Raw genomic sequence first — 18,241 nt, 5'->3', positions numbered from 1 at the left:
CAGATCAGGGAAGTTCTCAGCTATGATTTGTTCAAGTACACCTTCAGCCCCTTTCTCTCTCTCTTCCTCTTCTGGAATTCCTATGGTATAGATATTGTTCCATTTGATTGCATCACTTAGTTCTCTAAATCTCCCTTCATACCCCTGGATTTTTTTAACTCTTTTTTTCTTACCTTCCTCTTTTTCCATAATTTTATCTTCTAACTCACCTATTCTCTCCTCTGCCTCTTCAATCCGAGCTGTGGCCGCCTCCATTTTATTTTGCACCTCATTTATAGCATTTTTTAACTCCTCATGACTATTTCTTAGTCCCTTGATCTCTGTAGCAATAGATTCTCTGCTGTCCTCTATGCTTTTTTCAAGCCCAGCGATTAATTTTGTGACTATTATCCTAAATTCTTGATCCATTATTGCTTAAATTGTTTTTTGTCAATTCGTTAGCTGTAGCTATCCTGGAGTTTCTTTTGAGGAGAATTCTCCTGTTTTGTCATTTTGGGTAGACCCTGCGGTAGCTCCAAACTGCAGGGCACTTCCCCTGTGCTGTCCGGAGAAACCTGTGTTCATGGGCAAGGCTGCAGTCAGACCCAATGTCTGCCCCCAGCCCACCTCTGGGGCCACAATCAGACTGGTGTGTACCTTATATTCCCCTCTCCCAGAGGCAGGACTCACTGTGGAGTGGTGTGGCCCTGTCTGGGCTACTTGCACACTGCCGGGCTTGTGGTGCTGCTCTGATGGGATCTGGCATATTAGCCGGGGTGGATCCACAAGGTGCACAGGGGCAGGAGGGGCAGGCTTAGCTTGCTTTGCTGTCAGTGGTCCCCTGCGGGAGGGGCCCTGCAGCACCAGGAGGGAGGCAGACCCTTCAGAGGGATGGATCCACAGAAGCACAGCATTGGGTGTTTGCAAGGTGCAAGCAAGATCGGTGACAGGAGCTGGTTCCCTGTGGAATTTCGGCTGCGGATGGGAGAGGGAGATGGCGCTTCCCAGTGCCTTTGTTCCCCACCGAACTGAGCTCTGTCTTCCGGGGCTCAGCAACTCTCCTTCCTGGTGTCCTCTCGCCCTCCCCGTTCTCTGAGAGCAGAGCTGTTGACTTTTAAAATTTCAGATGTTAGGTCCCACTGGCTGTCAGAACTCATAGAGTCCGGCCCCTCCGCTTTTGCAAGCCAGACTTTGGGGGCTCTACCTTGCCCGGCAGGCTGCCCCTCCACCACCCCAGGTCCCTCCCACCAGTCCATGTAGCAGGCATCACCTCTCCACCCTTCCTACCCTCTTCCGTGGAACTCTTGTCTACACTTGGTTCCAGAGAGTCCATTCTGCTATTCTTCTGGCAGTTTTCTGGGTTATTTAGGCAGATGTGGGTGGAATCTAAGTGATCAGTAGGAGTAGGTGAGCCCAGTGTCCTCCTACGCCGCCATCTTCCCTTGAGAGCCTTCGAAACCTAGCCACATTTAATAAAGAAGTGAACCAAACTATGTCAGTAGTCATAGGACCAAGTGGGGGAATCTAGGCCTCCAATCCAAGCTGTAGGATTCCAAACTCCATGGTCTAACACTACAGGATGGCCTCTGATTGCCATCAATCTTGTCAGCAAACACATGCCTGGTGGTTCTGCTGGAGAGAATGCAGGTGCATTAGAAGAAAATAATCACGACTTCCTGGGAACAACCACCAGATTAACACATGTTCCTTGTGTAAGAAAGTCAATGTCAAGAGTAAGAAATGCTGAAGCACTTTAAAGAATTAAAACTCCAACCTTTGCATGCCTAATTAAATCAGTACTCAAAATTTAGTTTTACTTTGAAATTGTGAAACGTAACATAGTGCTTCTGTACATTATCTTTTGTACTCAGTTTTTGTATTTTCAGTTTTAAAAGTTTTATCTTCATTTTTAAAAAATGAGATAAAAGTCAAACTATTGAATTTATAGTTGTATATTTTATAGTTTTTATTTTTCTGTGCATTGGCACAGTATAGGAAAATAGGCATTAGATTCTTTTCTAGTAGAGGAATCTGAACTTCAACTCTGCACTACACAGAAGAACTTAGTAGTATGCACAATCCAAAACTTTCAATTGCATATTTATCTAACATTTTTATAGTTTCAGTAAATTTCTCTCTTAATGGCAGTTCTCTTTTCTCCAGCAACAAGGATTTCCACAAGCAATAGGAGTCTCAGAACTATGAATGCCCTGAACATCGATGGATGATGAGTCAGGAGAGAGTATAGAATAGCTTAGCTGGCAACATGATTTTCTGCCAGGCAGGTCTGTGTTTGAATCTCACCTGTGCCACAAAAGAGCTGTATGACTTTGGATATGTTATTTAATCCGAGGCACATACAAGATGAGCAATACATGTTTCATAGGAATATAATAAAAATTAAAAATATACTATTTTCAGGGAGCCTGGTGGCTCAGTCGGTTAAGTGTTCGACTTCAGCTCAGATCATGAACTCGCAGTTCATGGGTTCGAGCCCCTTCATCGGGCTCTGGGCTGACAGCTCAGAGCATGGAGCCTGCTTCAGATTCTGTGTCTCCCACTCTGTCCCTCCCCCACTCACTCACACTCCCCCCCCAAAAAAATAAACATCAAAAAAATTTTAAAAATAAATAAAATATAATATTTTCAAAGCTTATGAAAGAACTTTGAGGCACTTAATTAGTAGGGAGTATTAACCTTAATTTACATACTTTTTAGTGGGAATCAGCAAGTGGGAAATTGCTTTGTTTTGCTTTATTTTAAAGGAACCCTTAAGGGAAACACCCAGTGAAAATGTTTGAGAAGCATGCATTTTACATGTAGTGCCAAGTAGAAGTAATTGGACAAAAACAAAGAAATGGCAGGAAAAGACAATAAATTAACATAATGGCATGACATAAAATTTAGCTTAGAAATGTTTGTTTTACTCAAATTCATTTCTAGGCAAAAGCAAGATTTGCCTCTTTTCCCTCTTATGAAAATAGAAACTCCCTTGGGGGATAGTAGGAGTTGAGTCCGCCAGTAACCCCCCGAAATCTGGGAAGGCTACAAACCATTTCCTAAGCCTACACAAGTACACGATACACAGATGGTCCGATGAAAAGAATTTCCTTTGCCTTAATTTTTTTTGGAAGCCAACCATTGTTACAATTTAAACTATGAGATAGAGATACAAATATATATATATATATATACTTAAAATAAGAACAAATTTGAATACAAAACCTAAACTTGCAAAACAAAGACCTATTTCAATGTATGGGTTGCTAGTCAAACCTGAGAAATACTGATAGGATTTGTCAGATAAGCACAGAAATTAGGAACAAGGAATTTTTCCACTGTGAGCCCAGGGAGTGGGGGATGCGAGGTGAAAAAGGACTTATTGTTTCTGACCAGATGTTTTCCATGGGTTGTTTCCCTTTGCCTTTAGTGTATCTCCTCCAAGCACCTTTGCCATAAGTACATTCTAGTTGGCAGAGGCTAAGGATGTTGGTAAACATCTTATAATGTGCAGAACAACATGCCACATCAAAGAATTATCTAACCCAAAATGTCAATAATGCTGAGGTTGAGAAGTCCTGATCTATCACAAACATCCTTCTAAACATCCTGGGGAGACAGCTTTCTAAGGTTCTGGACTGGTGTCTCACTGTTAGAAATGTTTTTATCATATTGAATCAAAATTTATTTCTCTAAAACTTTTTAGCTATTTGTACACCTTAGGATCCCAGAGGAAAAACATCTAATTCTTCATCTACATGACAGATTTTCAAATGCTGAGACTACTGTCATATCCCCCAAATTTCTCATTTTCAGATTGAAAAACCACATGTTGATGTCCTATCCCTGCTCCTCAAAAACAACAAAAAGAAAAAACAATATACCATAATTGCAAAAGTGAAGGCAATAATCCAAATTAAAAGGAAACATTTTGAGATTATGAAAAAAAATAATAGTATAGTTACCAAGTACTGACCCCCATCAGAGATACACTCCCGGCACAGAACTCATAAGCAACAGAGCTGGGGTTGAATCATCAACTTCATGTTCTTTGTGTGAATACCCACTACCCTTTCACATCACATATAATCCCTTTCTCAACTCTCTCTCCTACTTTCAGTTCTTCTGTCTTTCGCCTGGCCCCTCTTCCTTCCCTCCTACTGTTACAGAACCTGGTCTGGATTACCCGGAGGAAGAACCAAGTGGCACTCTGGCACTCGGAGATCTTGGAAGGCAGGAGGTTTATTTCACACCTGCAGGCTCAGAGATCACTCTCCAGAGGTCTGAGCCCAGAGCGTAAGCAGAGGGAACCATTTACCGTCTGTTACTTCCGCATTCCACATTAGTAGTAACTTGGCACAGGTGGCAAGCGGGGTAGGCAGAAGAACCTGGAGGGGAGTCTTCGGGCGGGACTGGAATTTCTCTATCAGTTCTGTCGGCCATCTTATAACAGATTTTTCCTATCACTACCCGTGCCCGCAGCCAGCTCCACGGCTATCACAGTTTTTCCCCCATTACCTGTTTGGGAAACAGATTAGGCCACTGGAGGCACTTGCCAAAAGCCCTTATGTCCTACATGCCACTCTTAAATTTCTCCTTTTGCCCTGTGAAATGGTCCTAGGACAACCAAAAGAGAGTAGATCTAGAAGCTTCTACTAGGCATGTAGCATAGGAGAAAAATTCTTGGCTTTTCGGTTTTGAGAGAGCATAAACATTTTCAGTGATACAATGTAAACTATCTTTTCTGTTTTTAATTGAAGCTGGATGATGAGAACATGGAGGTCTATTATACCATTCTCTCTACTTTTATGTATGTTGGGAAATATTTTTGTAAAAAAGTAAAAAAACCCTCTTCTCTGTATTTAACATTCAGCAACCATCTTCCTTTCTCATTCCATATTCTCTATTTAATGCTATGGTGAAGAAACTATTTTCAAAATAAAGCCTCATGTTGTATACCTTAAATATACACAATTTCTCATTTTTCAATTACACATCAATAAAGCTGGGAAAAAAAGAGAGTCAAACACAAGATTAACTTCGGAAGTAAATTCTGTATGACCCCAAGAGTAGACCAAACTTTTTAAACTACTTACATAGAGACAAACATACGTGTGCACTTTCTCCCTTTTCCATTCTTCCCTTTCTCATTACTGTTACCAATTTCATGTTTATGGGATGTATGAAATCAGAGACATGGAAATGCATCGTACAACTATCAGAACTAAACACGGTGTGGTGGATGCAATTGTGTGAAAATGGCTTCATGATTCAGCCAAACCATCATACAGGAAGGTCTTTTCATCACATTTACTAGCCAAGTATTCTACTGCCTCATGGAACAAGGGCAATATTTAACCCCATTGTAGGGTATACATATCCTAAAGGAGTGAAGGCCATGACATGGCTCCGTGGCTCCTGGTAACAGCTGGGTCCTAGACTCTGTGGTCCTGGTTTTGAATCCCATGAGGACAACTAAGTTTGCACTGGTCTTCATAACAACGTATTTCCCTTCTCACTCTATCCAGCTGCCCACATGGCACCAGATGAAAGGGTGTCATCAGACTGAATAAACAACTGTAAATTAATGTCTGCCACAAAGTAGGCCAGCATTCCCATCTTTCTTGATAAAACGGGATATTGTCAATCACTGGACTAGATCCCAAGCTACCTTTCCTTAATCATTAATAAATAAGTTTGCTATGTACAAACAGAATGAGAAATTTGAAGCAATTAAATACTATTGAGCAAATGTCTGTGTTTTCTCTAAACATTTGACACTTCCTTTCTGCTTCCTTTATCCTTTAAATATAGATTTTTCTGGCCTAGCTGTCTTTACAAGGATATGTTCTCAAGGGACAAACTCACAATGAAAATACAAATCATAATAATTGCTAGCACACGTTTACATGTACCTGACACTTTCCATGTTCCAGGCTTTGTTCTACATACTTTACTTGTAGGAGATCATTTAAACACACAACATACCTAGGAATAGACAATGTGTTTATATGGCAATATTACTCTGGTGGAATAAATGCACAGAAAAATGAATTACTTGGCCAAGGTTTCCAAGTTTTCAACATAACACATCAAATTTGAGGGGTGCCTAGATGGTTCAGTCAGTTAAGCGTCAGACTCTTGATTTCAGCTTAGATCATGATCTCATGGCTAGTGAGTCTGAATCCCGTATGGGGCTCTGCGCTGACAGTAGGAAGCCTGCTTGGGATTCTCTCTTTCTCTCCCTTTCTCTCTGCCCCTCCTCTGCTCTCTCTCTCTCTCTCTCTCTCTCAAAATAAATAAATATACGTTAAAAAAAATTTTTAGGGGCCCCTGGGTGGCTCAGTCAGTTGGGCATCTGACTTTGGCTCAGGTCATGATCTCACAGTTCATGAGTTCGAGCCCCACGTCGGGCTCTGTGCTGTCAGCTTGGAGCCTGGAGCCTGCTTCCGATTCTGTATCTCCCTCTCTCTCTGACACTCCCCTGCTCTGTCGGGCTCTGTCTCTTTCTCCAAAATAAATGAACATTAAAAAATTAAAAAATTTTTTTTTTTAAATAACACATCAAATTTGAAAGTGGTTGCCATTCCCAGTACAACCCTACCCCTGCGTCCCAGCACTTAGGCACCGGTGATTTGCTGCCCACCCCCCCACATCTGTTCAATTTTATTTGCATATCTTAAGCATATATTTAAACATGTAGGTCCTGCTCTTAGTTACTTTTGCTAGAAATTGAAAAAAAAAATCTCAATTTCCATCATCAATTGGAAATATTAAACTAATTACAGTACTTTCCTACTGTGAAATATTATGCAGTCATTAAAAACAATGCGACATACACAAATATAGTAACATGGAAAGCTATCCATAATATATTGTGTTTTCTTTTGTTGTGTTTATTTATTTTGAGAAAGAGAGAGAGAGGGGCAGAGAGAGAGAGAGAATCCCAAGCAAGCTCTGCACTGTCAGCACAGAGCCCAGTGGGGGGCTAGATCCCATAAACTGTAAGATCATAACCTGATCTGAAATCAATGCTTGGGACACTTAACAAACTGAGCCACCCAGGCTCTCCAGCCATGTTATATTGCTGAGTGAAAAGAGCAAATTATAAAACAAATGATATAGCAAACAGATATCAAACATCTATATATGCCTAACTCTACAGGAAAATGTCTGTAAGAATATATGCCAAATTCTGGAAGAAAGGATTGAAAAGTGGGGGAATGAGGAAAAGTTCCCATTTTATCTCATCTATTTGTGAATTGTTTACTTTTTGATAATAGACTCATGTTATATTTATAATGCAGAAAAGAATGTTAAACAATGTGCTGACAGGCTAAAAATATCTGATGAAGTCATTACTTAGCCAGATCTTCTCCCTACCCATTATTTATTCCATTTTATTTCTCTAACTTGATTTTCCTTTCCCTCCCAACACACAGCCTGGGCTCCAATTACACTGGACTTTTTCTTTTCTAAACACTGCTTGGATTTTCTTAGGCTTCCACTCAACTCGGAGTACCCTCTTTATCATTAAATTCAACCTCTCTAAAGAAAACCATACATATTATATTTGGATACACAGTTCATAATGGGAAAAATGTAAATAGCCAGGAAATTTTCTGTATTTTGAATCAATAAGCTTTAATACATTTAAATGTACTGCTTCCTGGATTGTAAACTCTCAGAAAATAATAAATAGCTACAAAGTTTCTGAACAGGTAATATTTTTTGGATAAAAAAAAAAGGCTTACTTAGACATGTAGGATATTGTGATAGCCTTGCATGATTTTTAGAATGACGTGGAATATACACACACAAAAGAAACACACATTTCACTCTAAAAAAATTCTTAAAATCAAAAACAAGTTTCTTACCATTGTGAGGGTAAATGGATGGTTTTCTAACGCAGACACACTGGGACAATGTAGAATAATATACTAAAAAACAACAAACATAGTTTCTAAGTGACCAGAAGAGAAGTTCAAGCATTCCAATGATGGCATGAATGCTGATTTTCAAAACTTATATAAAGATAAAGGGAATTTAAAAGTTACTAAACACTGACTCACCTGGCCAGGTCTCGCTTTAAAATTTTCTTTGACCATCCGGATTTCCATGACATCTGAGGGATGACGTATGACTGAGATGATGGTGACTGGCTTATTGCTCCGGATACACCTGTAAAGTCTTTCAGCACAATACAGGCACAAAGGTCCAGAAATCCAAAGCCAAGTCTAGTGGAGAATTTTTGAAATACACTTTAAGAAATACTTGTATTGTAGGAATCCTTACCTCCTGCTCAATTGTTTATGTCATACATTACAGTAATGAAATTTTAATCTATATTTTGAATAATAAAATGTAAAGAAAAATGAATGAAAAATAAGATGCTCACTGCAACTTATTCACACAAGACTAAAGTATGAAATCGAAAGGGAGGAGCCCCTGGGTGACTCGGTCAGTTACACATCTGACTCTTGATTTCAGCTCAGGTCATGATCTCACAGTTCGTGAATTCAAGTGCCACAGTGGGCTCCATGCTGACAGTGCGAAGCCTACTTGGTATCCTCTCTCTCTCCCTTTCTCTTCCCCTCTTCCACTCTCTCCCTCTCTCTCTCTCAAAAATAAATAAACTTTAAAAATAAATAAATAATGAAAAATAAAAGGGGAACCGATGTGCCATATTAACAGGTATGCATACATTGTTTCATATGTCCCTCTATGTATACCATAAACACATAATGCATGCATATACAGTATTTTATCTAAAGAGAGAAGGGAAATTAAGTGCTCAAATCAATTTGAAGATGATTTCAGAAAAAATTGTACCACTCCAATATCTGTTAAAAAAAAGAAAATCCTGGATATATATGTATTTTTCTTTCTATTTTTAAGGTATTAAAATGTTTTAGTTTGCAGGAGCAATTGGAATTCTTCAGAATGTCAGGTAAGTTTATTTAGAGTATTTTTTAAATACTTTTATCTATTTATTTTTTATTTGAGTGTAGTTGACACACAATGTTACATTAGTTTCAGGTATACAACTTAGTGATATGGCAAGTTTACACATTATACTATGTTCACGATAAGTACAGCTACTATCTGTTCCACGTTTATACAATGCAAAATATGTTTATGCACAGATTTTAAAATATAGGACATACTACGCACACTGCTTACAACTTTTACATAATAAAAGTAATAGGAGCAGAAGATAACATATAGAATTTGGGCAGTGTGACAATTTCACATGTGTGCTGTATAGATATCCCAGATCCCAGGATAACTAGCTGCATGCTCTCAGAAGTACGGAAGCCTGTGTGGTCAACCCTTCCTCTAGAACTGCACACTTTATTTCCCACATCACTTGGAGACCTCTGATCCAAACTTATTTTAATGGTTACTTTTTTAAACCTTACTTACATAGCTATTTCAGACCTTCCTCCTTCCTTGCAGACAGATCATGCCTCTTCCTAATATTTTGTTTGCTACTGTGTGAGTAGCAGACATCACAAGACAAGCTCTGCAATGCAGCAGGCTGGCAACTCTGAGATGGTCACTTACCCTTTGAGCATCAAGTGTCATGTAAGTAAAATGGGAGTCACAATACCTGCCCTGCCTAACATATAGCACTGTGTGAAGCCCGGACAATTCTGAAAACTGCAAAGTCTATTAGAAATCTAGAGGATTGTTACTGACAATAAACACAAGGCTAATATACTTATTCCAAAGTCATCTACAAATTCACTCTACTTTTCGACTCCTTTTTCTCTTCTGAAAACAGACATTTGACATACTGTGCCATACTTCCACCTGCTATAGGCAAAGAGTACAGGGTGTTAATTCCCATGTGGACAGCTCCCATAGCCACATGGGAAGATCAAGGCCCTTGCTGAACTACTCACTGGGTATTTGGGTAAGAATATTTTCTAAGAGTAAACATTTTAGTCAAAGACCTGGTTTTCTACTCTACTTCTGTCATGTAGTAGGTTGCAGAGTTTGCTGAAGGTATTTTATGTATTTAAGCCACAATTTTATCATCAGAAAATTAAGGATGATAGTAATGGCTTCAAAGAGCTATTGTGAACATTAAAAGAAATTATGCATACAGTACATTTTAGCACAATACATAACAGATGAGACTAAGCATTCAACAAATTGACTTTACAATTTATTATTTATAGTATTATACATAATATCGTACTGTAACATTATTCTATACCATAATAATAATTACTATTAGTGTTAGTTCTTTCACTATTGTTTCTATTATTCAACCTATTTTTCTCAACGGATAGGGCAAGCACCAGTGCCACAGTATGCAAAGATTACATGGTCAGTTAAGCAGGAATTTTCCATAGTCTGTAATATCACAGGGCTTTCTCCTTGAACACCAGCTACCTATAATGGAAAAACAGGTGCTCTCTTGCTGTTGAAACATCCTAGAATGTTCTTTTCTACAAGAACAATTGTTTTATATACCTCCAAAAACATGTTTAAATGTACTGTTGGTCAATAATTATGGAAATATGGACTTTGCAGAGACCATCAAAGATACAAAATCAATCTGACCTGTGGAAAATTAGCTTGGAACCTGGGCTCTTCCATACAAATCTTCACAAATCTGTTTTGGGTAAGTTCATCTGGCTTTGCAAATCCTTCAGGAAAAGATTCACGAAAATGTTCTGAGAGATAATCTTGTAAATGAATATTCTGGTAGTGGGTTCCATTAAGACTGATGCAGCCAGGAGGGTGGGTATCTAAATTAGTTTGATACTTCAGCAGTCCTCTGAAATTAAATTTAAAAAAAAAGAAGGTGAAAATGAAATGGAAATCAGGGGACATAGTATGAGAAAATAGCCTCTTTTTCTTGTTAACTTTCCATAGCATTTATCTGGAAAGTGCTTTTCATATATCTTACTTAGGAGCAAATGAGAAATCCTAAAACTTTTAATTAATTCTTTACTATGGGACTAAACCAAGATTTTTAGCCCTTAAACAAAGGCCACAAATACATGGTTGGGAAGAATACATCAATATTTACAACTACTCTTGAATTTCACAGCCTTTATTTCAACTCTATTAGGCATTCATACAACCATATACAAGTTTTCACTTCAATAAATACTATAATAATGAGTACTTTTGCTATATCTTCAAACACAAATGGGAAAGTGTAGGGATCATATTTGATTTGGCTGAGACTGGATAAATCAGGCCTTGGTGATTTACAGAGAAATATTAAACAAACACAGTAACAAGAACTAGAAGTTGGCATCTCGTTTGGTCTGCAAATTAATATACAGCAATTAGACCCTACCCATGTTTACTTTTCAAAATTTCTCCATAAAGAAGACCACATAAAAGACTCAAAATAATTAATCAGGAAGGAGGGCCTAACCCCTAAAATCAATTCTGACTGTTGTATATTTTCTGACATTCGAAGACAAACCATTCAACTTTCTATGTTTGTATAAAAACATAATAAAAAAATTTTAAATAATTTTTAAATAAATTTTAATAAAAAGCCAAGACCTACTTCATGGGAATAGTGCATCAATGGATAGATTATATGAAACATCAAAAAAGATCACTACTGCATAAGCAAATCTTGAAGGAAAAAATTAAGATTTTGAAAAGCACTGGAAATTTGTCAGTGTGTTTTATCTCTATTTTAAGGCCATTAAAATTTTGGTGTCCAAAATTATTTTTCCTGGTTAGCCAAGAATATATTTTTAAATTACTCTTTAAGTTACCAAATAATTAATACATTTAAAAAAATGTATATTTTAAAAACATCACAGCTATAGTGATTTTATAAGTGATTTTACAAAGATAATATTTTGGAACAACAAAAACTATAACACGAATAATAAGACTAAATAGATCCAATATATGAAAGTTAGAAAGGGCCAAGGCAGTCTTTTATGGAATTCAACATCTACTCAACCTGATCGTTTTCCTTTTGCTCATGTTCATTCCTTTTATCCCTTCTTTTTATATTACTTTATTCCTTATAACTAATCATAATGAAGTCATTAAAGAGCATATAGTATATGTTATAGTATATCATTAAGGAGCAAGATGTATTATGTAACATCAATGGCAGGCCACACACCCATCTTTTAAAGTAATGCAGTAGATATGGCCTAGGTACAGAAGAATTAATTATTATTACAGAAATGTGAACCAAATACAGAACCCTTCATAGAATTCTAGTCATATAAAATAATCATTGTGGCATTATAGTTAGAAAACCTATGAATTTGATTCAGCGGCCATTACCCAAACCTGTTGCTCCTACTGACCATCCCAAGGGTGGTGGTTATCAGGTAGGTAGGTCAAAAATCTCAGACATTTATTCTACTAGCCTCAAATTGAACAAACATTGGCATAATGCACTTGGTACTATTCTAGGTGGTTCTACAAAGTTCAGTAAGGAGTCAAATCTGGCCCCTGAACCTCTAAACAAATAAAATCTAGTTAGAAGACATCTTGGGAGAAGCTGAATGGAACTGAGACCACGAATAACTGGAATAAAGTATTTTAATACACCTTAGTAATGTTTGGTAGACATCAGGCCCCAAACATAGCAATTCATATACATTTCACATATATACGCAACAACTGCAAGTAATTATTATTCCCATTTACAAATTAAGAAACTATTTTCATATATATTAAATACACCCCAGGGTCACATAGCTGGTAAGGGGCAGTGCCAATATCTGAACCCATTTCTGACTGAAATTCTAAACTCTCCACCTGTCACTATACAGAATGTTAATTCATTGGATCCTTATAACATACCTGTGAAAAAGGTAAGGAAGAGGAAGATTAATATTTATTAAGAAAGTATGTCAAGAATTTTTTAAACATCTATTTCTCACTTAAACTTGAAAACAAAATAATCATACAGCATAAGTGTTTTGATTTCCCATTACACAGATGAGAAACTTAAGGCTTTGTTTGGGTAAGAAATTAACCAAATGGCAGTCTAAGCATGGGACTCAGAAACATCATCTCCTTCCTTCTACAAACCTATATCATATAAAGCAAATCAGTTGATTAAATAAGTAGACATCAAGGAAGAAGGTTCAAAATGAACAAACGCCTGGAAATAAAGTTGGATCGTGTGTGTGTGTGTGTGTGTGTGTGTGTGTGTGTGTGTGTGTGTATTGGATGGGCTGTTTAACACACCAGGAAAAGGAACATTATTTACTCCTCCTAAGTCTTAACAGTGTTCAGGTGGGCAAGACCCATGTGCTGAGGTCCTTAAAATGACAAACATTACTATGCAGTACAAATCTTTGGGCCAGCTCAGTCAAACAAAACACTGCCATTCCTGGTATTTCAAGGGCTATGTAATATGCTAAAATCCCTTTTTACTTTGAAAGCTGTATGTTACTTTTAAGCTACACTCAAGCTAAATGGCATAGGTTACCTCTGTCTTAAAACCCCATTAAAATGTTTTCTTTGTCTCGGTTTGTAATTGTTGCTAACAAATAGTCATGGATAAGAAAGAAAAGATCTATAGAGAGACAATGATAACAAAAAACATCATTCATTAAAAAAAAAAACCCACAAGCACAGAATCTCAGGTTAGATTTTGCTAAATAAGGTAGTAAAAGATACTGATGGGTTCATATGGAAGGATACTGGCACATTCCGAACTCCGTATTTACAGGGTAAGTGCCAGGCATACCAGACAGGTGCTTCATGCCTCACTGCCTATTTTTTTATAACAAATTTATGTGGTAAAGATCAGTTGCCCCATCTCAGAATAAGTGAAAACATTTTGAGCTGTTATCTGCCTAAGACCACACTGTCAGCCAGGGGCCAAGTCCAAACAAAGGCCATGCTCCCTCCCCTGTACAAGGCCAACCCTCTCACCCTTCCATTCTTCCTATGAACAAAGACCTATGAAATTAAAGACCAATGTATATATTGAACAAAAATTTACTGGTGCAGGCAAAGACCTGAATTTGTCACATTATTTCATTTTAATTAACTTAAATTGAGTAGCTATGATCAGACATGAAAGCAGTAACAAAAAAGCAAAATGAGCACATATTGGAGATTAGTAGGGTGACCCTTGAGAGTATATAGGGATGGTGAACTTTGATTATGAAATTTGGAAAGGGATTCATGAAGGAAGCAACTGAAAAATGTGAAGATGTTAATGGTTTAACAACAGGAGAATGGCATTCCAGTAAGAGGGATAGTATGAACAAATGCACATGGTTTGCTCCCAGATTAGTAGAGGGGATCATGTCTTATGCATTTACATATCCACCCATATGTCCATACTCACTGCCAAACCCTGTCCTCTCTCTAGCAAGTTTCTGGCAGACAGTAAATCTTCAATGAATTTCTAGTGAATTGATTTTAAGAGCAAATAATCCCATAATTTGTTTGAATATAACAAGTGCATAGAAGTTAAAATAAAAAGAAAATATTCTTGTATGTTTTATTGTATCTTTCATATTAAATGATAAATAATTTGAAGGGAAAAACCGGGAAGGGAAAAAGATTTCCATGAATGGTAAACAAAGAGTCTTGCCAACTTAAGGCAGTGACAGAGCAGGCGGTAAGGGGAGGAAGCACACAGACCATGTAGGAACAGGAATACTTATTACTCATTTTTTTTTAGTTTTATTATGTTCCAAAGGAGAGATTTTGAAATATCTTTGGAATGTCTAGTGTTCTTCTATCATGAGAAATCATGGATTTTACGGTGTATCAAATACGTGGTTGTGGATGCTATTATTTTTGTACTCATAAGGATTTCAAGATGTGCTTTCAAAACTCAACAGAGTTTCAAAAAATAGGTTTCTTTCTTTTTGTCCTTTTTTCCTTAAGAGGCATTATAGACATACTACCATTTTTTTACATGACAAAGTCACAGAAAATAATACAATACACAGAATCCCACTAGGTTACAACATAGAAATCATAAAAATATTTTATGGCAAAAATTAAATATTACAAAATGCCACACTGCAGAAAGGAGAAACACAAAATCATTCCTACTTTAACTGCACGTTAAAAATGTCTAACAAATGCAGTGTCACTTACGTAACCTTTATGTTTGTGATTTTAAACCTTTTTTACTGTAGAGAAAAAAAAATCCTTGTCCCATGAGGAACCTACTTTTTTCCTAGTATTCTATAACACAAAATGTTTCGTCTTTACAGAAAAAATAGAACAACCTGTTTCAGACTGTTCTTTTTACTCTGCTTCAAGTACAAAAAAAAAAAAAAGAGCTTAAGAAAATACACCCAAATTCATCATTTCAAAACCCACTGGAATTCACTGGATTGTGTGGAATCCACTAGAATGCACACTACTTAAGGTCAAGGATGTGTCCTGTACCTCAGCTGCATTGCTGGTGACTAGAACAGTGTATACAATCTATAGCAAGCATTCAATATCTATTCATGGAATGAATTACTGAATGACCAGAAGTGTACAAACAACTTTTTGTTTTGGTTGTTGTTGAAACACATGATTGAGTCATCATCTGGTTCTAACAAACACAGAAGGGAATTTGAACTCATAATCCAACTTCAAAAAAGATGCCTAGATGTTAGGAAATGATATTTAGTAAATAAAGTAAACCATGTATACAAGAAATAGCATGAAATCAGTCTGCAACTTACATCATCCCTCTTTACCCTTGAGTACTGCTAAGTTTAACCCAAGATTTCAGCCCTGTCCTTACCCTAAGCCAATTCTTATCTAAGCAGACAAATTATCAAGAGAGTCAAGTTATCAACCTACTTAGTACCAGCATGTAGAAGTAGAGTGCTTGCCTCCACTTCCAGCACACATCAGGGAAAGCCCAAGCTCCTGAGTATGTATCAACCAGAGCTTTTATTCCCATCCCTACTTGGTCTGGTCTAGCCAGGTTCTTGCCTCTGCATTCTCTCCTGGGCACTTGCAACTGACGCCTGAGTGTATTCGCATCCTGCAACTTGACTATAGCACATACTTTGTCTTGTTCTTGCTGATGGCGTTGTCCAAGACATGAGACTAGGCAACACAGGGCCAGCATCACAGGTGTGTGACTTTTGCAGTCTCAAGGAACCTTCTCTTAGAAAGGTCCCGTGGCTGGTTCAATGCTCTGTTGTCACCATCTTGAAATACTTAGTAATGTTTTATCAAAGAGCCTCACAGTTTAATTTTGCAGTGGGCCCTGCAAATGAAGTTGCCAGCCACAGACACTATGCAGCTGGCAAAACTAACCATTAGAGCCTAAGAACACAGGATCAAGACCAGAATGTTTCCTAAGTGTGTGAAGTGAAATAGGCCATTTTACTAAACAGGCCATTTTACTCTTTTTTTTTTTTTTTCTCATTTCTGTTGGCTGAAAAGTGAGATAGTACATGCTACTGTCTAAGTCACAATATAAAGGAAAGGACTTTGATCTCTTGGGAAGAAAAAAATATGTAAGTATCCAACATATCTTAGTATATCCTCTGCCTTCAGGCTTTAAAAAACTGGCAGTGGGAATAAAAGGATTACTTCACATTTCAGAAAAACATGAATGTACTAAAATGTTTCTTAAATGTAGCCCTTGTTCCTTCTCCTTCCCTCAACTTTCTTACCCTGTACCTCCAGCCAGGACCACTTGTTATTATGCATAAGGTCCCAGGAGGAAAACTGAGATTAAAATTACGTGAGAAAGTATTTGGTCTGAAACTCACTATTTCTATCCTCTAAGTGGGGGAGAAGTACACTCAGTTTAGACTAAAAATTCATGAACAAAAGTAGCTTATAGCACAAATAAATTTATGTACATGAAAATTCTCTGTATATACTATATCTACCTATACATATGGCATCCTTATGGGAGAAAATACCACATGACCTCAATACTTACCCCTACTTTTTTCCAGTATAAAATATCAGCAAAAGTAAATAAATCATAAGACCTTAGTCCAGATTGGATAATATAGAGGAATCATTTTTACACAAAAATGAAAAACAGTCCTACGAATAGGAACTTAGAAGTGGGGGGAAAAAGACACTTCTTAAAGACCATATTTGTATAGAACATGATATTATTAACATATGGGAAATATGTAAATATTATATGAGGGAGATTTGAATCTCATATAAGAAAGACTTCATTCTCCAGGAATTTTATTCACCCTATATACTTGGATGAAAAATTCAAAGGCCAAAAAGTAAAAGAAAACAAAGAGATGAATTTTTTTTCTTCTATGATCCAAAGAATTTTTAGCCACAGAATTACATAAAAATCCCCAACAAAAATTTGCCAATCTACAAAACAACCAAAACAGTTAAGACCTAAAAGTTAATTCCTCTGGCATAGGAATTGATATTCTAGTCAGTGTAAGAACTTATTACCCAGACAACAACAAATATAAACGAGAGTCCCAAAATGGGAATCCAAGTTACGTTTAAACAAATACACAGATTATTTTTTATTGTTACCGAGAGTGCTTTGATAATTGAGGAAATTTGGAAGAGCTTAGATGGACAACAAATTCCTAGCAAAAAGCCAATTAATATAATTCCCCTTAATCCAACACAAACTGAGTAATGGTTTGTGAAAGGGATTCCCTTGATAAAAATGGGTAAGAAACCTTCTGACCCTCAAAAACACCATAGTTTACCTACGATATATCACTGCTGTGTTGCCTTTTCTCTTTTATATTGGAACTCACAGACACATAATGGGGTAGGCAGAAAACAACTCTGGAATTTTCTACTATTCAACTTCGACTTCAGCTATAGCCCAACATTCTCCCTTTTACATAAGGATTTACACAGTGTATACTTTTCTGTACTTTAGGATTTTTGGTGGTTATGTGAAATTCCTCTCTCCCCTGGATATTTTCAAAGAGTGTATCTGTAGGTTCTTTTTTTTTTTTTTTCTCTGTGCAATTCCCATTCTCCTTAATCTATATTGTAGCAATGACAGGCACCATTCTGAGGCTTGGTAACAGACTTTGAAAGATGTAGGGCACCTGGGTGGCTCAGTTGGTTAAGTGTCTGACTTTGGCTCAGGTCATGATCTCTTGGTTTGTGAGTTCGAGCCCTGTGCCTGGAGCCTATTTCAGATTCTGTGTCTCCCTCTCTCTCTGCCCTCCCCTGCTCACACTCTGTCTCTCTCTCTCAAAAATAAATAAATATTAAAAAAAAAAGATGTGGACCACCTGTTCACTGGATGAAGAGCCACAAACCCACGGTGTGTAACAAGAATACTGGTGAGAGTATCTCTTCTACT

The 18,241-nt window shown here is 37.3% G+C and overlaps 1 protein-coding gene across 1 annotated transcript in view; it reads right to left on the bottom strand.

Annotated features, from left to right (window-relative positions):
- Nucleotides 1-18,241, bottom strand: part of NOX4 (NADPH oxidase 4) — a 166,845-nt gene that overhangs the window by 95,028 nt on the left and 53,576 nt on the right. Inside the window, exons 9-11 of the mRNA XM_015536135.2 lie at nt 10,555-10,771; nt 8,052-8,216; nt 7,857-7,919 (exon numbers count right to left, since the gene is read on the bottom strand). Coding sequence (XP_015391621.2) covers nt 7,857-7,919; nt 8,052-8,216; nt 10,555-10,771 — 445 coding nt within the window. The remainder of the gene's footprint in view (nt 1-7,856; nt 7,920-8,051; nt 8,217-10,554; nt 10,772-18,241) is intronic.

This window comes from Panthera tigris, chromosome D1 (genome assembly GCF_018350195.1).
Source record: "Panthera tigris isolate Pti1 chromosome D1, P.tigris_Pti1_mat1.1, whole genome shotgun sequence".
Classification (NCBI taxonomy): Eukaryota; Metazoa; Chordata; class Mammalia; order Carnivora; family Felidae; genus Panthera; species Panthera tigris.
Note: the sequence above shows the minus strand (reverse complement) of the source record. Positions and strands in the feature narration are given on the sequence as shown.